The sequence below is a fragment of the Liolophura sinensis genome, chromosome 12 (genome assembly GCF_032854445.1).
Source record: "Liolophura sinensis isolate JHLJ2023 chromosome 12, CUHK_Ljap_v2, whole genome shotgun sequence".
In the NCBI taxonomy this organism is placed as follows: domain Eukaryota; kingdom Metazoa; phylum Mollusca; class Polyplacophora; order Chitonida; family Chitonidae; genus Liolophura; species Liolophura sinensis.
Genome location: NC_088306.1, coordinates 2,669,526 through 2,687,102, shown reverse-complemented (window position 1 = coordinate 2,687,102; position 17,577 = coordinate 2,669,526). Strand labels below are relative to the sequence as shown.

At 37.1% G+C, this 17,577-nt stretch overlaps 1 protein-coding gene across 9 annotated transcripts in view; it reads right to left on the bottom strand.

Moving 5' to 3' along the window:
* The window catches only part of LOC135479457 (serine/threonine-protein kinase 26-like), a 58,587-nt gene that overhangs the window by 18,089 nt on the left and 22,921 nt on the right, over positions 1–17,577 (bottom strand). For 4 of the 9 annotated variants that reach the window (XM_064759290.1, XM_064759289.1, XM_064759296.1 and 1 more), the window contains exons 2-10: positions 12,104–12,331; positions 11,178–11,343; positions 10,267–10,424; positions 9,280–9,465; positions 8,805–8,944; positions 7,952–8,144; positions 6,646–6,747; positions 1,622–1,729; positions 685–759 (exon numbers count right to left, since the gene is read on the bottom strand). In XM_064759290.1, coding sequence (XP_064615360.1) covers positions 685–759; positions 1,622–1,729; positions 6,646–6,747; positions 7,952–8,144; positions 8,805–8,944; positions 9,280–9,465; positions 10,267–10,424; positions 11,178–11,343; positions 12,104–12,331 — 1,356 coding nt within the window. Of the gene's footprint in view, positions 1–684; positions 760–1,621; positions 1,730–6,645; positions 6,748–7,951; positions 8,145–8,804; positions 8,945–9,279; positions 9,466–10,266; positions 10,425–11,177; positions 11,344–11,811; positions 11,826–12,103; positions 12,332–17,577 lie in introns of those variants that run through there. The other 5 variants (XM_064759293.1, XM_064759298.1, XM_064759295.1 and 2 more) reach the window with 4 other exon arrangements.

Sequence of the window (17,577 nt, the reverse complement as noted above, 5' to 3'; positions counted from 1 at the left end):
CAATGAAGCGTACATTTGTATAATGACGAATATCAGCCATGCTATAGTATGTGAAGTATCCAGAAACACTGCTGTGTACATAGTACATGTACATATATATATATATATATATGTCGTGTACGCTCAAGAAATGTTGCCAGAAGCACATAATTACTGTAAAATTAACACACATTGCTTATGGGTACACGGAATAATAACAGGGTATAACTTTGTAGAATTACACAACATAATGTATAAAGTACTGGTGCTAGATAAACCCAATTTCAACCTGTGAAAATAGTAAGAAATACATATTGATTAAATAATGAAAATAATATACATATAATATGTGGAGCTGCAGATGGATAGAACATGTGTCGTGAGGAAGTTCGCCCAAAAGCTCCAAAGGATGGTGAGATATGGCATTAAGGCACTGCCAATTTTATTTTGTGTTGTACGGGCAGGTCAAGATTGAACATGCTAAAACAAAATGCTAATTTTTAAAAAAATTTTGTTCTCTCAGATCATGTAATGTCTTTGACAAAAAAAAATTACGGCGATAGTCTACATTTTCCAACAATTAGACGACTCTGAAGTTTTATTTTTGTACCCTCCTGCAGCATTGAAAAAAAAGATTTATCCTGCCCATAAAACAAGAAATAAAATTGGTATGGCCTGTAAAGGTAAACAAGGCGTTTCACTTACAAAGTCCTGCTGCGTATGGGATAGCACGGGGGTGGAGCCTGACCTCGCATGGTTGACATAGTAACCACCACCAGGCTGTAATATACATGTATACCATGATGCTATTACGTAATCAGTACCCTGTACCGCGAATCCTTGGAAGCCTCGGCATGGTTTTGTTCTCAAGTCATCTCATATTACAGGTTATTACATGCTTTTAAAACAATATATTACAAAGCAAACCATACATGTGAAATGAAAAAGTAAACCATTGTAACTATGTTCATGTATGTCCTTTGAAATGGTTCACTTAGTTGTCATGTACATGTAATTACCTGGAATGTGCACAGTTTTACAGCAAGAGCTTGGAATGGCCCATTTGTCGCTATAATGTTGCTAAGTAACCACATTTATATAAACAAGTACTGGGAAACGGCCTTTTGATCATGCTGTTCTGACGTATCTGATCACACTGTGCTGACATATTTGATCACGCTGTTCTGACGTATTTGATCATGCTGTTCTGACTTTCTGAAGTAACTGCTTCAAGCTCCTAATTTATCATCATTTACATACAACTGCGAGGAAATTGTCTATTAATGATACTGCACATGTAACTACATCAATACTGCGCATTAATGATACTGCAAATGTAACTACATCAATACTGCGCAGTAATGATAATCATAATGTTGATGTTATTATCTAGGACTAGCCAATTATTCATAATGTACATGTAACTATAATGAAATTTACTTTGTGTTACGCACACATAACTACAACTACTTGTATTTGTAATTTGCCTTTCCACTGCCAGCTACCTGGACATTTTTCATAGCTTTAAAAAAACTAAATGGCTTGGACTTGTCCAATGTGTCTGACTAAAATTTAGACATTCTGATGTAACCAATATATTCCGGTAAAATAATTTGATTTTTGGCATTAAAGACAAACTTACAGTGTACTGAGGTTTGGGTGAAGTTTTAGGAGGCGTACGATTGTCGTAATTATTGTAACCACGCTGAAGATCTGATGATTGCAGTCTGTCAGAAGAATAGTCTTGGCTCTGAATAATGTCATCAAAAGAACAAAAACAAAATGTGAATGAAAAAGATCTGATTGACATGGTTTGAAAACTCAGACAAAAGTTCCAGCACCATTTCCTGCCACATCTTCCCACATGTCTAGTTTAAGCTCTAATTGAAATTTGATTAAATTTATGTATGTACTAGACTAATGTCACTGTCATAATGGTTTGGGGGGGGGGGGGGGGGGGGGAAACCAGACCCCCAAGCCACTTTCGCAAGACTTCAAATTGTAAATCAATTTTTGGTAACTTTTGTCATAAATGACGTTGCTTTATGGCACTATAATCTGGACAACGTCTTTTAGGGGTTTTTTTTGGCGGAAGTGGTCCCAGAATAAACCACAACCCTTGCACATGACAAACCCCCTGACCTGAAGCAGCAGCCAAACAAAGCTATGATCTCATTGGTCAGAGACCTATTCATGTATGGCTTGGACAAACATTTTCCATAGTGAATTTGAAGTCAAATTTTCAATTTGAAGATGGTAATTTTGGCAACCTTCACATTAATGAACAAAGCCCCATAGAACTGTGTTATTCCCTCCACATTCTCACACCCTAATTTCTCTCCTGTGCAACATATCTGAAACATACAAGCTTTATAGATACAGATATAACATATATTCAAATTATGATTATGTCTCACTACGGGTTTTTTTACACAACATAATGATACGAGTCATCTTTCACCATGAACGAGATGGAACTCTTCCCTGAATCCCCAGAGACATTTCTACCTGACTGCAAAAGTTTGTCTACAATAATGAACACTGCGCCACCACCACTTAAGTTTAAATAAGCAGAGTTTAAATATGTCGCAGAATACACCCTGCAACTCCTTCCACAACAAATCACAGAATATCTGTAGTTAGCAAAGCAATGTGGCACCTGTATATGTATATGCTATGATGACAAGGAAATATATATATGACGGGAAGAAATAAATGTCAGGGCATTAACCAGGAGGCTGGGAGAGATATAAAATCATGTGGTCCGAGTCTGAGAGGCCGGATTCAGCTGCAGATGGGGAGGGGATAACGGTTACCGGTGGACATGTAAGAATGGAATAATGCCTTGGTATTGAATATCAAAGTTCAAGGAGATAAAGCACCAGAAGCATTAGGCTCTTAAGAAATCGACGTACGTGTACTATGTTTCCTCGGTATTGCACCTTTAGGGGTAAACAACACATTCTTTTTGATGTTACTTTCCATACAAACCTCAAAGAGTCTTTGTAAAAATAGACAGGACTCTCAGAATCTGACAACCAGAAGTACAAAGTCAGACAGAGTTTGAAAATCAGAAAAGTTGAGGTCCTGTACATATACACTTTTGGGTTCAATGTGGATGTCCATCAGAGTTAAGCCCAAACATGTAAAAAAATAACTAAAAACACCCGAGAAATTATCCTTAGCGACAATGACTCATTATAATATAGATTGTATCCAGAGAAGATACATGTCACAGGGAAATAATGCTTCCAGGTGTCACCTACATGTACATGTGTTGTTAAGGTAGCACTACAACAACAACATGTGAATCATCCAAAAATTATCCAACTTTTTATAAAAATTTTAATATTAATATGTCACAAGTAAAATATCTGCCTCTCAAGCTCTATTATTTGCCAGAATCATGTACATGTACACTCTTCTGAATAAATTTCTGTCACCTTCCCAAAGCCGAGGAGAAATATACCCTCTCAGCGCAACAAAAATGGACAAAAACAAAGGAATTTAATCAAAAGCTGCATTTTAATCCAAGTTATTAAATTAAATTTTTAGATCCAGTTTGCCCTAAAACAGGACAAAAGAATGCAGTTTTTTGCAGTCCCTTTATAATCAGACTGCGACTTCATGCCCTACAGACAGTGCCAGTTTTAAAAATCCCGAACAAATCATGACAAAAGAAAGCCACATGGCCCCAGGATCCTATACTGTATCTTAGCTAGACGATGAATACAGCTATGGGTGTTAACTGATAGATAACACAGCAGGCCTGTTTGTTTTCTAAATTTAACAGCCCGTGACCCATGAACAAATTTTCCTTTCTACTAGATAAAATCACAAATGCCCAAACTTTGTCAGTGTGGAAGTTTTGCGCTTTGTAATGAATGGTTCATGGTATACACATACATCATGCCAATTCTATTTTAAGGGACACAAGAAGTTACAATTTTAGAAAATAAAATGAAAAAGAAATCAATTTGGGCCCATAATTACACTTAGATCTTTAAAAAGCAAGTCAACTTTATACTAAAGAAGTCTTTCTAACGCACCTTGAGTCGCACAACCTCAGAAATCTAAATAACCACTTACATGTAAAATGGCCACGCATTGTTTCATGCATACTACTCACTGTGATATTTTTCTCTAATATTTTTCTTGGCCACATTTAATTAGGTGACTACAAATTATTTCATCTAATACATCATCAGCAGATGAGCATAGTGCACAAAATATGCAGGTTCAGAAACTGGTAACTTTTTGTTATTAACATCACAAACTTATAATACTTACCAAAAGAAAAAAAAAAAAAAAAAAAAAAGCCTGCACATCAAGAATGAAACAAACATTAAGAGCTGGGTTTGAACTTGAGGTCTTTATGATGACAGATTTATTATGTAAAAAAGCAACAAAATCCTGCAGCAGCAACAGGACTGCACCTGGTTATCTGCCTGTGTCAACAAGTCAATCTTTACAGTCTACGCCTCAGGCCAAAGGGTTACAACTATCGCGCCTATCTGACATAGATTGTCTGCCCTTAACTCCAACACAAACCCAGCATTGTATTCCGCAAACCCAACCTTCTCAACCTACTTCAACTTAAACATGGTGCTGGTGTGTGTACGTGTAAATTTTGACTGATTTCGAAGAACGCATCCTGTTTACATGGGTGCATATTATACAGAGAAGAGTTGAAGTTGAAGTCTTGAAACAAGTGTATTTCTGTATAAAGCCAGGTCAATCAGATGTTAAGGTTACACCTGGAGTTGTCTGTTAGTTAGCCAAGAGCTGAGAGAGCTGTTAGTTGGTAGCACATTATGTTTCATTTGCTTTCACACATCGATATCTCTGAGCATGTATGGGCCATTTTCCAAATACTCTCAAAACCATCAATCCATTGGCTTTCCTCCCTAAAAGTTAAGGAAGAATGAAACGAACTTGTTTCAAATATGCTGACACTGGAAGGTACACTGTACTTGTATTTTCTCCCCAAAAATCTGTCTGACACTTGACTATTGCTCAAACTGTAACAGTGACATCATTGTACCGTAAGTTAGGAAATTATTAAGAGCTTGTTTGTGTCTATATCAATGTATATTTTCACTACATGTAGCTCATGTAACTCAACTAAAACCTTTCGTAGTTATCTGTACTGGGAAAATGGCCCTTAAGAAGCAAATGTACCCATGTCAGGCCTGGTAAATCTGTAAGACTATTCGGAAGGCTATAATACACTATTTTATAATACTTCATATTTGTAATAGCTCACACTATGGTTAACAAATTATAAATTAAAAAAAAATATATCATTATCCACAGAATTCATTATCCACAGAATAATGCTATCATACAACAACAATGTAGACGTACTCTTTATTACAATTACCTACAAAAGCAATACAGTTACTTCTTATTTCTTTCCAGCTCCCACACGTTATCACAAACAGTACTGTATTCATATATTTCCCCTTGAGGAACACTGTAGCAGACTTTCCAGAGCAACACTACCATTTCTACACCATGACAAATTTTACAACCATCCAACTATATTCTCACTTAATGCACTACTCTTTCCTACATGTATCCAATAATACATCTAAGTGTACTAAACAATTCAATTCTAAACTTTTAAGACAGATCTGAAGGCATAGGGTAACGTGTACAGAAAGTGCACGTACTTCTGAAGAGTGAGAGAGAATGTGAGTGATGAGTGCTTGGGGGCTTAACGTCGTACTTAACTATTTTTCAGTCATATAACGACGAAGGAGTCCGTAGAGTTTACGTAAAATACCTCCTTGTTGCAGGACAGCAGCTCTGAAGAGATGTCTGATTTAATTTAGGACTTGAAGCTTTTCAAAGCAGTGCAATTGTAAACATATTTAAGGCTACTTGTACTTGGGATTGAAAGAACAGCTTTTAAGCAAACTTAATAAATGTTAACAGGCTCAGTAAAGGCGAGAACTTATTCATGGCTCCTCAGGGAAATGTTTGAAAATGGACAAGAGCTTCATGTATTTAGATATATAGTTAGAGTTAATTCTGTGGGGGTGGGGTTGAACTTCGCCATAAAGATGTTAACAGTTATTGATTGGAAGAGGTGGAGGAGACAAATGACATATTAAAGTGACTTTACTGGACAGATCAGGAAAATATGTAAAACTGGGCTCATGGTTATGTCCCCTGAAAGTAACTCTTCTACAGCTGGAGGTAAATTTACAGTAGACAAGATGACAGGAGCAGAGTGCACAATGTCATGAATCTTTATAAATCATTTTTGTAATGTTCCTCTTAAATCATGTCACTTTATGGCACCATAAGCTGATAACCCATGTCATTTTCTAAAAATTTGATCAACAAAGTTTAGTAAAAGTGGCAACACATTTTGATCAACAGAATCTCCAAAATGTTTTCTTCTTGGAAAAATCATACAGTTAAATGAATACTTCATCTAAATTTTTTGTCTTGTCTTTTTTTACCTTCAGAAAGAAGAGTCCATCACAAGATGTCTATTTGAAACATGGATAGTGTTTTGAAGTGAAGGAAGAGCTACATCTCAATACAACGACAACAAAATGGCACACAATACAAGGTTGCAAAACACACAGGCAGACTTTCTACGCCAAATCTACAGTAGCACCTAAGGCCGATTTCAATCCAACACAAACTTACGAAGCCGTCAGACGGAGGCTGTGGGTCGTAGACCGGGTCTGAGGGTTCGAGACTCGGTTGGTTGTCGTCATGGTAACCGGCAGCTGGAGGAAGGTCACCTGACTGGAGGTTTACACACAACAGAGAGTTAGGCTGAATAACAAATCAGCTCCAGTGCCAACTGCTATAACTAACAGGAAAACTAGCATTGGAAATTTTCAGTATCAGATTGAATATCCACACAATCTAATTTATATCTACTTAATTTAATGTATTCGAAGATAACAACTGAAATTTGCTTTGAAACATTTAGTCCATTGTGGTATAAATGTTGTGTGTCTTTATCACAGATCCAGCTGGATAGCTCAGTTGATAGAGTGGGGCTCAAGCCTCACTTGAGCCAGTATATTTGCTTTAATGGTATTGGAAATAATATCTTTTGGCTACTGGTTCAGTCCAAAAAACTTCCAGGGCTGGTTTTTTTAACACAAGATCAAAACTAATTCTGCTCAGCAAGAACTGTGATATGTTTTTTTCAGAATTTGTAAATGAAGTCAATGTGAACTTTTCAAAGTTCATTCAGTTTTGGTTTTAAGAATTCATAATCCTCAGTAGGGACATGGTGTATGTACATGTTGTCTCAAATCATAGGTGTAGTGATTCAACTATATTAAAAGTCATGATTTGTTATTCATGCACGATACCTTTGTTCACATGTACACTGACGAAAGAAAAAAAAAATGAAACATGCACTAATTTACTAAATTCTCAATCAAGCTTAATATCTCCGCCAACAAAGAATTAATATTACAAACATTCAAGAGCCCAATCATTGATCATTATAACAATCCCGGTACATGTACCATAATCATTCCAGACTAAAAGGTCAAATCATGCAGAATTAGGAAAAACAAGGGTCAGGGGTCAAGGGAAGGGGGCAGGCAGGCAGGTGGCATTGGGGCAGTAGAAATCCATATGTGGGCTGCCTTACAGCATCCCAGCATTTAGAAAATCTAAGAGAAGTTCTGAAAGAATGGAAATGCATAACAAATGTAACTTTGCCTTCCTTTCTTCTTTTTATTAGTGGCAGTACTTACATGTTGGGTTTTCAAATTTTTTACTCTGAACATTTCACAGTAAATAATATCATACTAATACCATACTAAAGAATATCAAAACCATTTTCACAAATCCACTCAAACTAATTTTTTAGTTCATTAAACCCTTGCTTTTGTGGATTTGGACTTAGAAGGTTTTACACTACTCATCTAAGCATATTTTGTACAACAACAACAGCAAGGCGATATACACAGGTACCGCTGCTTACCTTTGACCGATCAGCATCCTGGCTGCCATTGTTACTGCTATGGCCATTCATCTCCTGTTCGCTGCTCATCTTCTCCATCTTCTCCATCTGTTCCCTATAGAGGGCGTCGATTTTACGCACAGATTTGGGTCGAACTGTTGGAGGGTAGACCCATGGGTCAACTTTGCGGTCACCATTTTCATCATCAGAATCTCTGCAAGGTGCCAAAATTATGTGTGATACATGTTAACATTAAATACATGTGACTATTACTGTACACAACAGTAGGACATTAGCCCCCAAAATACTGTGTCAAAACAATAAAATACTGGGCAACAAAAACATGAGCAAAATACTGTGTGTCATGGCCATGATTTTCACCCTGCACTCGTTTGTCACTCTGTGTGATAATGGATGTTGAATTTTTCTCTTTAACAAGACCAAGGCTTCTAGGCTAATGTCCAATGATCAAGGATGACCAGCAGTGAAGTATGCAGGGCCATGTCTAGAACCATTTTAGTTCCCGAGAACTTTTCAGCTCCCAAACTGTTGGAAATAATGGTTTACCAATAAAAACTTCAGTGTTTTCTTTAGTTAACACATTTGAAACCTCTCAGAAAGCCTCATTTTGAGTTGTATTTCACAACACTTCTTTATGCACAGTCACAATGTCACCTTTAACACTTGCAATCAGAACCTTCTAGTGTTTTTCTAGCGGCACAGGCCTTAGCATCAGCAGTCCAGAAAACACACAAGAACTGGCGGAATACCCTGATTACAAGCATGGAGTATGGATTTTTGGTACAGCATTTAATTTTCTTTCTGCGCAATCTCCCGTATACAAATGGAGAACTCGGCAGTAAGCTTTACTCACTCAGACTCTGAGTCCGTGTCGGACTCTGCACCACCATTCTGCTTCCACTTGCGGTATTTTTCTATGAGTTCTACTAAAAATACAGATCGTTTCGCTCGCCGGATGAAATTATACCTCAGTAATTCTTTAGCCGTTGGCCTCTGAAAGATAAAATAAGCTCATGTTTTAACACAAACACTCAATGGGTGTGGTACGAAAGAGAATACTTTGCATACCCAAGTACTGTCAGGATCAGTAAAGACTGCCTTGTACCATATTAGATATTATGGTACATACATGTAAGCTTGAGAAAAAAATGGCCTGTTGCATATAACAATGTTAAATTGGCTGATGTCTAAAAGCATTTAAAAAAAAAGTAAAGAAGAAATCAAATCATAAAACTGTTCAAGAACTCAAAAACTCACTTTGCCAGTCTTCAGATGCACCTTTAATGGCTTGCAGATTCAAGAAAAGCATATAATTAAAACAAACTCACATTATCGGGATCTTTGTTTAGGCAGGCTTCAACGAACTCTTTAAAATTCCGACTGTAATTCCCTGTAAGCTGAGGAGGGTTATTTTTAGGAATGAGGAACAGAACTCTCATAGGATGGAGATCAGAATTGGGCGGCTCTCCTTTGGCCAACTCGATAGCTGTGATTCCTAAACTCCATATATCTGCCTGTGTAAGAAAAGAATAATCAAAATTTTTTAACAAAGCAGGTTTTGCATTACAAAGAAAGAAATCCTCAAAATACACAGGTTTTATTTAACACAATGGTAAGCAAACATTTTTAAGAATTTCAGTAGCCTCTAAACCAGAAAAACTTCATATGTAAGTTTGGATGTATTCTAATGACTAGACTATAATCACCATGTTTTTTTACCCTCTTCATTCAAATTATCCTTTATTTTGGCTAAATTTTCTGTCTTGTTACATCCCACCCAGACCATATTCCATATACTAAGGTGTAGTCTATGGAAGAGCCAAATTTTGCTTTTGATTTGCCATAACATTCCTGTACACACAATGTACCATTCAAGACAGCAGATAACTTTTGTCCAGGTAACAACTTTCATTTTCTAATCCAAGAAATTTTAGTTTTTACCAAATTTCTTACTTTTTTTGCTACATTTCCCATCTTGATTTCTCCCACTACTCATGTTTCAGAGAAAGCTCTTTTTCATCTCTTGAATTTACTTATTTATTTGATGGTGCTTTTATGGTGTACTCCAGGGTATTTTATCTATACTACTGTGGCTAGCATCTTGGGAGGAAACTAGGCAGACCCGGGGGGAAACTAACGACCATCTGCAATTGGCAGTCAGACCTTTCGAGAAGAAGCTAGCACGAACTGGACTTGAACTCACAATGATCACATTCATGAGAGGCTCCTGAGTCATTGTTATGCGCTGCCATGCTAACCACCTTGGCCCCCTTCACCTCTTGTACAATAATGTGTCAAAACTGAAGTTTTCTTACCTTTGTGTCGTATGAGGATTGCTTAATAACTTCAGGTGCCATCCAAAATGGCGTCCCTACAAATGTGTTACGATAATTTGTTGTGTTTGTTAGTTGACCTGCTACACCAAAATCTGCTAGTTTCACATTGCCTGACTCTGATAGTAAAACGTTCGCCGCTGAAAGCAGATAAAAACATCAGTAAGTTTTGGACCTTACCATGTATGACTGGACAAGAAGACAACAAATTTTGTCAAGTCATTTTAGGTCGAGTAAAGATCACTCCACAATACATATATTTCCATTTTTATTTACATAACAGCTGAACAGATTGATAATGTTCTGCAACCAAATTCCCACTGCTCAGGCAGGCAAGCCTCACTGTGATTTGAAAGAAACATAACCTGTGAGAGAGATTCGCAGTATTTTTTCTGCGCTGACGAACTCTCGAGAAGGGAAGCAATTCAGCTGAAATCACATGTGTTCCTAGACTCTCGATCGAGCATGTCTCATTGTTTACCCAGGTACAGCAGAATTATGATTCTCAGCACAGTTTTTATTTGTTATATTGCAAATTTAGATTAATAAAAACTTGATACACATTCAAATCTGGTCTAAAATGATGCCTAAAGACATACTTGTAACAACAATTTTGCCCTTTTTCCCTGTGAACATTTTGATACTGATACAAAAAAAAAAAAAAAAAAAAAATGGGGGACACCACACCATCTCATCAATACGGAATTCACGGTAAATCGATCCGCAGGTAGCTGGGAAAACTTTCCCACCTACTTCCATTCTATATATTATATTAACTGACTTCATCACCAAGGACTGGATTTTAGTCAAGTCAGAAATCGCTAAACTGAAAGACAATAACGATAAAGCACTTAAGTCTGACACAGGAACTTTATGTCCTATTAGTAACTCACCTTTGATATCTCTGTGTAATTTTTTCTCTGAATGTAAATAATCTAAGCCTTTTAATATTTCCCGCAGTATTATGGCAATGTATTGTTCCTCAAAAGGGCCCGCCCTCATCAAGTCCAGCGCTGAGCCGCCCCCTAAATACTCCATGATGATCCATAACTTTGTTCCCTGCAAAATTTAAAACATTTTTTTTACATTTATTTATTGATTTGATTGGTGTGTTATGTCAGGCTCAGAATATTTCATTTATACAATGCATTATCCAAAACGGTTTCACTGTTACTACCAGCATTACAGGCAACAATTTAAATCTGAACATTTCAAGACCATTGGTATTAACTTTGCTATCTAAAACATCCACAAAAACATGATCAATTTTCCTACCACACTCCATGTCAATGTCAACTTAGTATTCACCTTGAGATATGAACCTTATTATTTGGTAACGTAAGAATTGTCGCACAGTGAATGAACCTTGATTTCCTCTCACCTTCACATAAGAACCGTAATATTTTGTAACCTAAGAATAGTCACGCTATGACAGAAATATGATTTGCTCTCACCTTCAGATATGAACCATAATATTTGGTAACGTAAGAATAGTCACGCTATGACAGAAATATGATTTGCTCTCACCTTCAGATATGAACCGTAATATTTTGTAACCTAAGAATAGTCACGCTATGACAGAAATATGATTTGCTCTCACCTTCAGATATGAACCGTAATATTTTGTAACCTAAGAATAGTCACGCTATGACAGAAATATGATTTGCTCTCACCTTCAGATATGAACCGTAATATTTGGTAACCTAAGAATAGTCACGCTATGACAGAAATATGATTTGCTCTCACCTTCAGATATGAACCGTAATATTTGGTAACCTAAGAATAGTCACGCTATGACAGAAATATGATTTCCTCTCACCTTCAGATATGAACCGTAATATTTGGTGACGTAAGGACTGTCACATTGTGACAGAACCATGATTTCCTGTTGTATATCCTCTATTTCATCTTCCGCCTCTTCCAGATCGATGATCTTAATCGCGACCACTTGCTGCGTGTCATTGTCCGTCCCTTTGAACACTTCACCGAATGATCCTTTTCCGATCTTTTCCAATTTAGTAAATTTGGCTTCTGGGTCTATTCGTCCCTGGGAATGAAAAATAAATTATTCAAAGGTGAATTTTTTGCTTGAAGATTCCATTAACAGCTAAAACCAAAATAACGGACAACTCAGATTTTCCAATCAAATGTAACGGGAGCAAATTGAACAGAGAATTCATTACACCAGAACATCATATTATGATACACTGTAAGATTGTAGGAATTTTCCCCAAATTTTTGGTTGCAATGAAGTTGTTACCATTTCTATTTGTTCAGTTCGTGTAAGCATGAAAATCTTCATTATTTGTACCACTGTCATAAGCAACAGATCACGGCAACATAACAAGGCAACACCTCGAAATACATGTACTTGTATTAATCCTCAATACACATATGGCAAGGACACAAAATACCTGTACATGTATCAGTCCTCAACAATACACATATGGCAAGGACACATAAAATACCTGTACATGTATTAGTCCTCAACAAAACACATATGGCAAGGATACACAAAATACATGTAAATGTATTAGTCAACAATACACATATGGCAAGGACACATAAAATACCTGTACATGTATTAGTCCTCAACAATACATATATGGCAAGGACACATAAAATATATGTACATGCATTAGTCCTCAACAATACACATATGGCAAGGACACATAAAATACCTGTACATGTATTAGTCCTCAACAATACACATATGGCAAGGACACATAAAATACCTGTACATGTATTAGTCCTCAACAATACACATATGGCAAGGACACATAAAATACCTGTACATGTATTAGTCCTCAACAATACACATATGGCAAGGACACATAAAATACCTGTACATGTATTAGTCCTCAACAATACACATATGGCATGGACACATAAAATACATGTACATGTATTAGTCCTCAACAATACACATATGGCAAGGACACATAAAATACCTGTACATGTATTAGTCCTCAACAATACACATATGGCAAGGACATAAAATACCTGTACATGTATTAGTCCTCAACAATACACATATGGCATGGACACATAAAATGCATGTACAATCTGTCAACCTTTTTTTCAATCTTTGCAGGATTATATCCAAATGTTCATCACATATAGCAAACAATTACTAACAGCTCATTCCAAAATTTAACAAAAAATCTCTTCAACCGACCATGAAAAACTTCGTATTATAAGTTTGTTGGCATTCAGGAAACTAGGAAGATCAACTATTGGGCACTAACCCAACGGGTCAAGCAGTGCTACAGATGATTTTCAGAGGTGGTGCGGTACTCCCTACTTTTCCAAGAGAGGGAGTACGAGGTAAGCCTACTGCAGTACACATTTTTTGACAATACCCAACACTTCACTATTTTGTGTCTCTATCAATACACCTGGAAAGTGGAAGTGAGTGAGTGCTGGGGGCTTTAAGTCATGCAGGGAAAGTAGGAAGTTGACGTAGTGAAAAGCGTTGTGAAAATGGAAAGACATACATGTGCATACATGTACAGGCCTACACAGACCTACTGGTACAGAGATTCTTGTAGTTACATATAGGACTACAAGTATATATATGTACATGCTGACTGCCCAGAATTACAACTTGTCATAACGTTCTCAACTAAATTATTTCAGAATGAATCTGAACGACGCTACATTTATTTATTACACCTCAACCTGTAGGCCTACTGGGTTCATTCCAATAATTCACTCACCGACAGCTTTACGTTTGTTGTGAGAGCAGGGGTCGCAGTATTACTTCATTCTATGGTAACTTGCCTAATCGAACTGGTAATATTTTTTCACCTTTCGAAACATTTCTGCATACACGAACAACTGCCGTTTTGGGATCAAAACATGACTCGCTTGTTATGCTAAATCCAAAATGTACGCCTACACCAGAGGACAAAAATTTATTATTTGTGCTGTATTTACTGGGAGTATACAGTTAAATTAAAAAGTTTTTCTGAACACTAGCTGTTCTCATGGTTGCTGTATTTCATTTCATTAGCTTCTCTCCTCAGAAATCACCGATACACGATACACGTTGGAAACTGGACGCTCGACACTGTAACATAGCACAAATCCGTGTAGAATTTCTAACCACACACTGGGAGCCACAGTAGGAAGATTTAATGTAGTGCAGAAAGCTGACAATTATACAAATACAACAGATACAAGATCGCTGACAGCGATTCAATAATAGGCACTTTCCTATACAATAACACTCAGAGAACCCTTTTCTTCACCAAGAACCCTTTTTCTTGTTACTAAGGAGATCACATGTCCTCTAGCTTCCGATTCGTCCAACAGAATCTTCTTCACGGCAATCCCAACAAAACGATGAAGAAAACACCACGAAAGGAAGCTAATATTTGACCATAACACATAGTTTACTTTGTTAAGCGCAATGACACGTCGTACTTGGGTGAAACTACTTCCAGTAATTTCTTCACAATTTTTCAGGCCTCTATAATGGGCCTCTGGCAATTCTCACCAATAGACCCATACACATGCAATAAGTGTAAAAACCTTGACGCAGGTCCATATACAAACATGTGCAATATACATGCATATAAAATTTGCAAAATGCGTGCTGGAATTGAGAATTGATCAGATCTGACACAAACTAAATGTTCAAGGCACAATGAGGAATTAGAAGTACTTCAGCTTTTATAATCTGACATATGACATCCATTGTAAATCTGTTGAATGCTCAGCTTCGCATTTCCTAAAGCAAATGTTAGATTTTCTGCGTTCTTCATCTACATGTACCATGCATATACATGTACATCTAAAGGCTTCTAAGCAATGTCATTTATAATCGTTTTGGAGGGATCTTCCCTTTCAACCCCCATGCTGTGTGACCACAAAGCCTGAGAGGGTTTATAACTACAGTAGGTCTTAATGAAAACAGGGCGTAGAATCAACACACCTGCTTTTACCTACGACTAGGTGAGTGAGACAGGTAAATCCACAGGTAGGCCAAAGCTACCTCTGACCTAGAATTACACAGCTCAATTCACGTAGCAGTAGTGAAGGTACACTAACCTTGTACAAGCAATGCGTGCACATACTTGTGTGCAATGCGGTGACACAGTCTGAAATACCTGAGCCCCTTATCACAGCGATCTAATACCACCTGTGATTTTAGGCAACTCCCATATAACATGAACCACAGTGAGGGCAGGCTTAATCTCTGTATTACACATCAGTCTATAGGGTTGCAGATACAATGTAATATACAGACACACAGTAAATGACAGCTCTTCAACAATTAACACTACATCAATTAGACCACACTTTCCTCTTCGTACATCATTGTTGAGGCCATACCAAAGATTTTTATTCTCACTTAATTATACAATGGCCAATAGTTTTATGGGTGCATGGAGGGAAAATAAGTACCTGGGGTAAACCACCAACCTTTGTCCAGTTACTGACAAACTTCTAAGTCCATGTGACTTACACACCATAATATCGGAGGACAAAGTGATCTTCAATTGAAAACAGGGTGAGCAAACATACACACACAAGCACTGCCAATCGCTTAATGTTATCACATCAACCGAAACCCCTATCCAAAGCTGGGTTTGAACTTGCACCTTATGTGTCCAGGTATTTGAAGTAAAAATCTACCTATTTGCAGTAGGCTGTTGGGAATGGGCATGTATTTCCCATATGATGAACAGTTTTGCTTTCCTTCAAATAAGGAGGAGGAACTTTAACAAATGAACGCAGAAAATTATAGCGAAAGGGGGAAAATATGTAACAATGACTAATTCAAACTTAGTGTAATTAACTAACACTGTAATCACCCTCAAATATAATACCTGTGTTACATGTACAATGTAGCTTATACATGCATGTTATGTTCTCTTATTACAAAACCGTTAATTACATGATTGACACATTCAGTATACGTGGAATGTAAGTCAGACTGCCTACAGTACATGTGTATGTGGCAAATGTCTGAAGTGTTTGCGAAATATATACATGTACACTGTTTGAACTGTCAAAGGAAATCCTGTAAAAAGCGATTAGGCAGACATCATATTTCGAGTTTTCCAGCCACACCCTGTTTACTTTTCTTATCTCAACACGTGGCCAGCGCACAATCAGGAAGTGTCAGTGCCAAAAATGAGAACGCCTTTCATAGAATATACCACACCTGAGTCATGTATCACTCCATATTCGCAGTGATCTCAATCTTGTTCTGTCTCACAGGACTTAGCATTTCCATAACTGTCAATTACTACATGTAGGTGTGTGTGTGTGTAAATGTGTGTGTGTGTAAATGTGTGTGTAAATGTGTGTGTATAAATGTGTGTGTGTAAATGTGTGTGTGTGTGTGTGTAAATGTGTGTGTGTGTGTGTGTGTACACATGTATGACGTGACATACAAAACTGTTGATGTTTAAACATAGAACAGCATGGTAATAAAGCTACTTCAAATACTCTGACAAATGGCTAATGAGTTACTCATGACTTACTAGGCCCAACATCAGATCTGAGGGACGTGTCGTCCGCATGAACATGTTGATGTCATCTTACACAAGAACTTATCTGACAAATCCCTGACGTGTACATATCTATGGTCATTACATTTGTATGAGTTGGAGAGGGCCTATATATTGGTGCTTTCTGTAAAAGCGCCATTATCGCCACTGTACCAGTGATGGACTCTTGACTGATGAGGTTGCAGATCTCGCTTTTAATTTTTATTTTTCCTCTGCAGCCTTAACTGCCATTTCAAGAGTTCAAGTGTCGTCAAATACTGGGTGAAGGATGATGGTTTTTCATCCAGACTCTGCCCAGGCTACACCTCCACTGATAAACCAAAATGCAGTCATGTACGTAAAATATTTTGGAGTACAGCAATAAATCAGAATCAAATGAGTTGACTGATAAAGGCTTTGAAGTAACTCTACATGTACTCATATGGACATGTACTGGTTTAATTTGTATCAATGTCTTTCATGTTCACTTTGTTGGTTTGTTTGTACTTCATGTAAGGTGATCTATGACAATAGTTAAGAAAATTCATTCAGAAAGCTCTAACCCTATACAAATACAGCATTTCCCTGTACAAATAAAGCACTTCCCTATACAAATACAGCATTTCCCTTTCCACATACATATACATGACAAAGAGCAACACTGTAATACCTTTGTAAGGATTTACATACATATATGTAATACAACTTCATATCAAATTCCCCCTATGCTTGACATCACGCTTGATCATGTGTTTTTTTTTTTTTGTATGATTTCCTGTCACTGCCATCT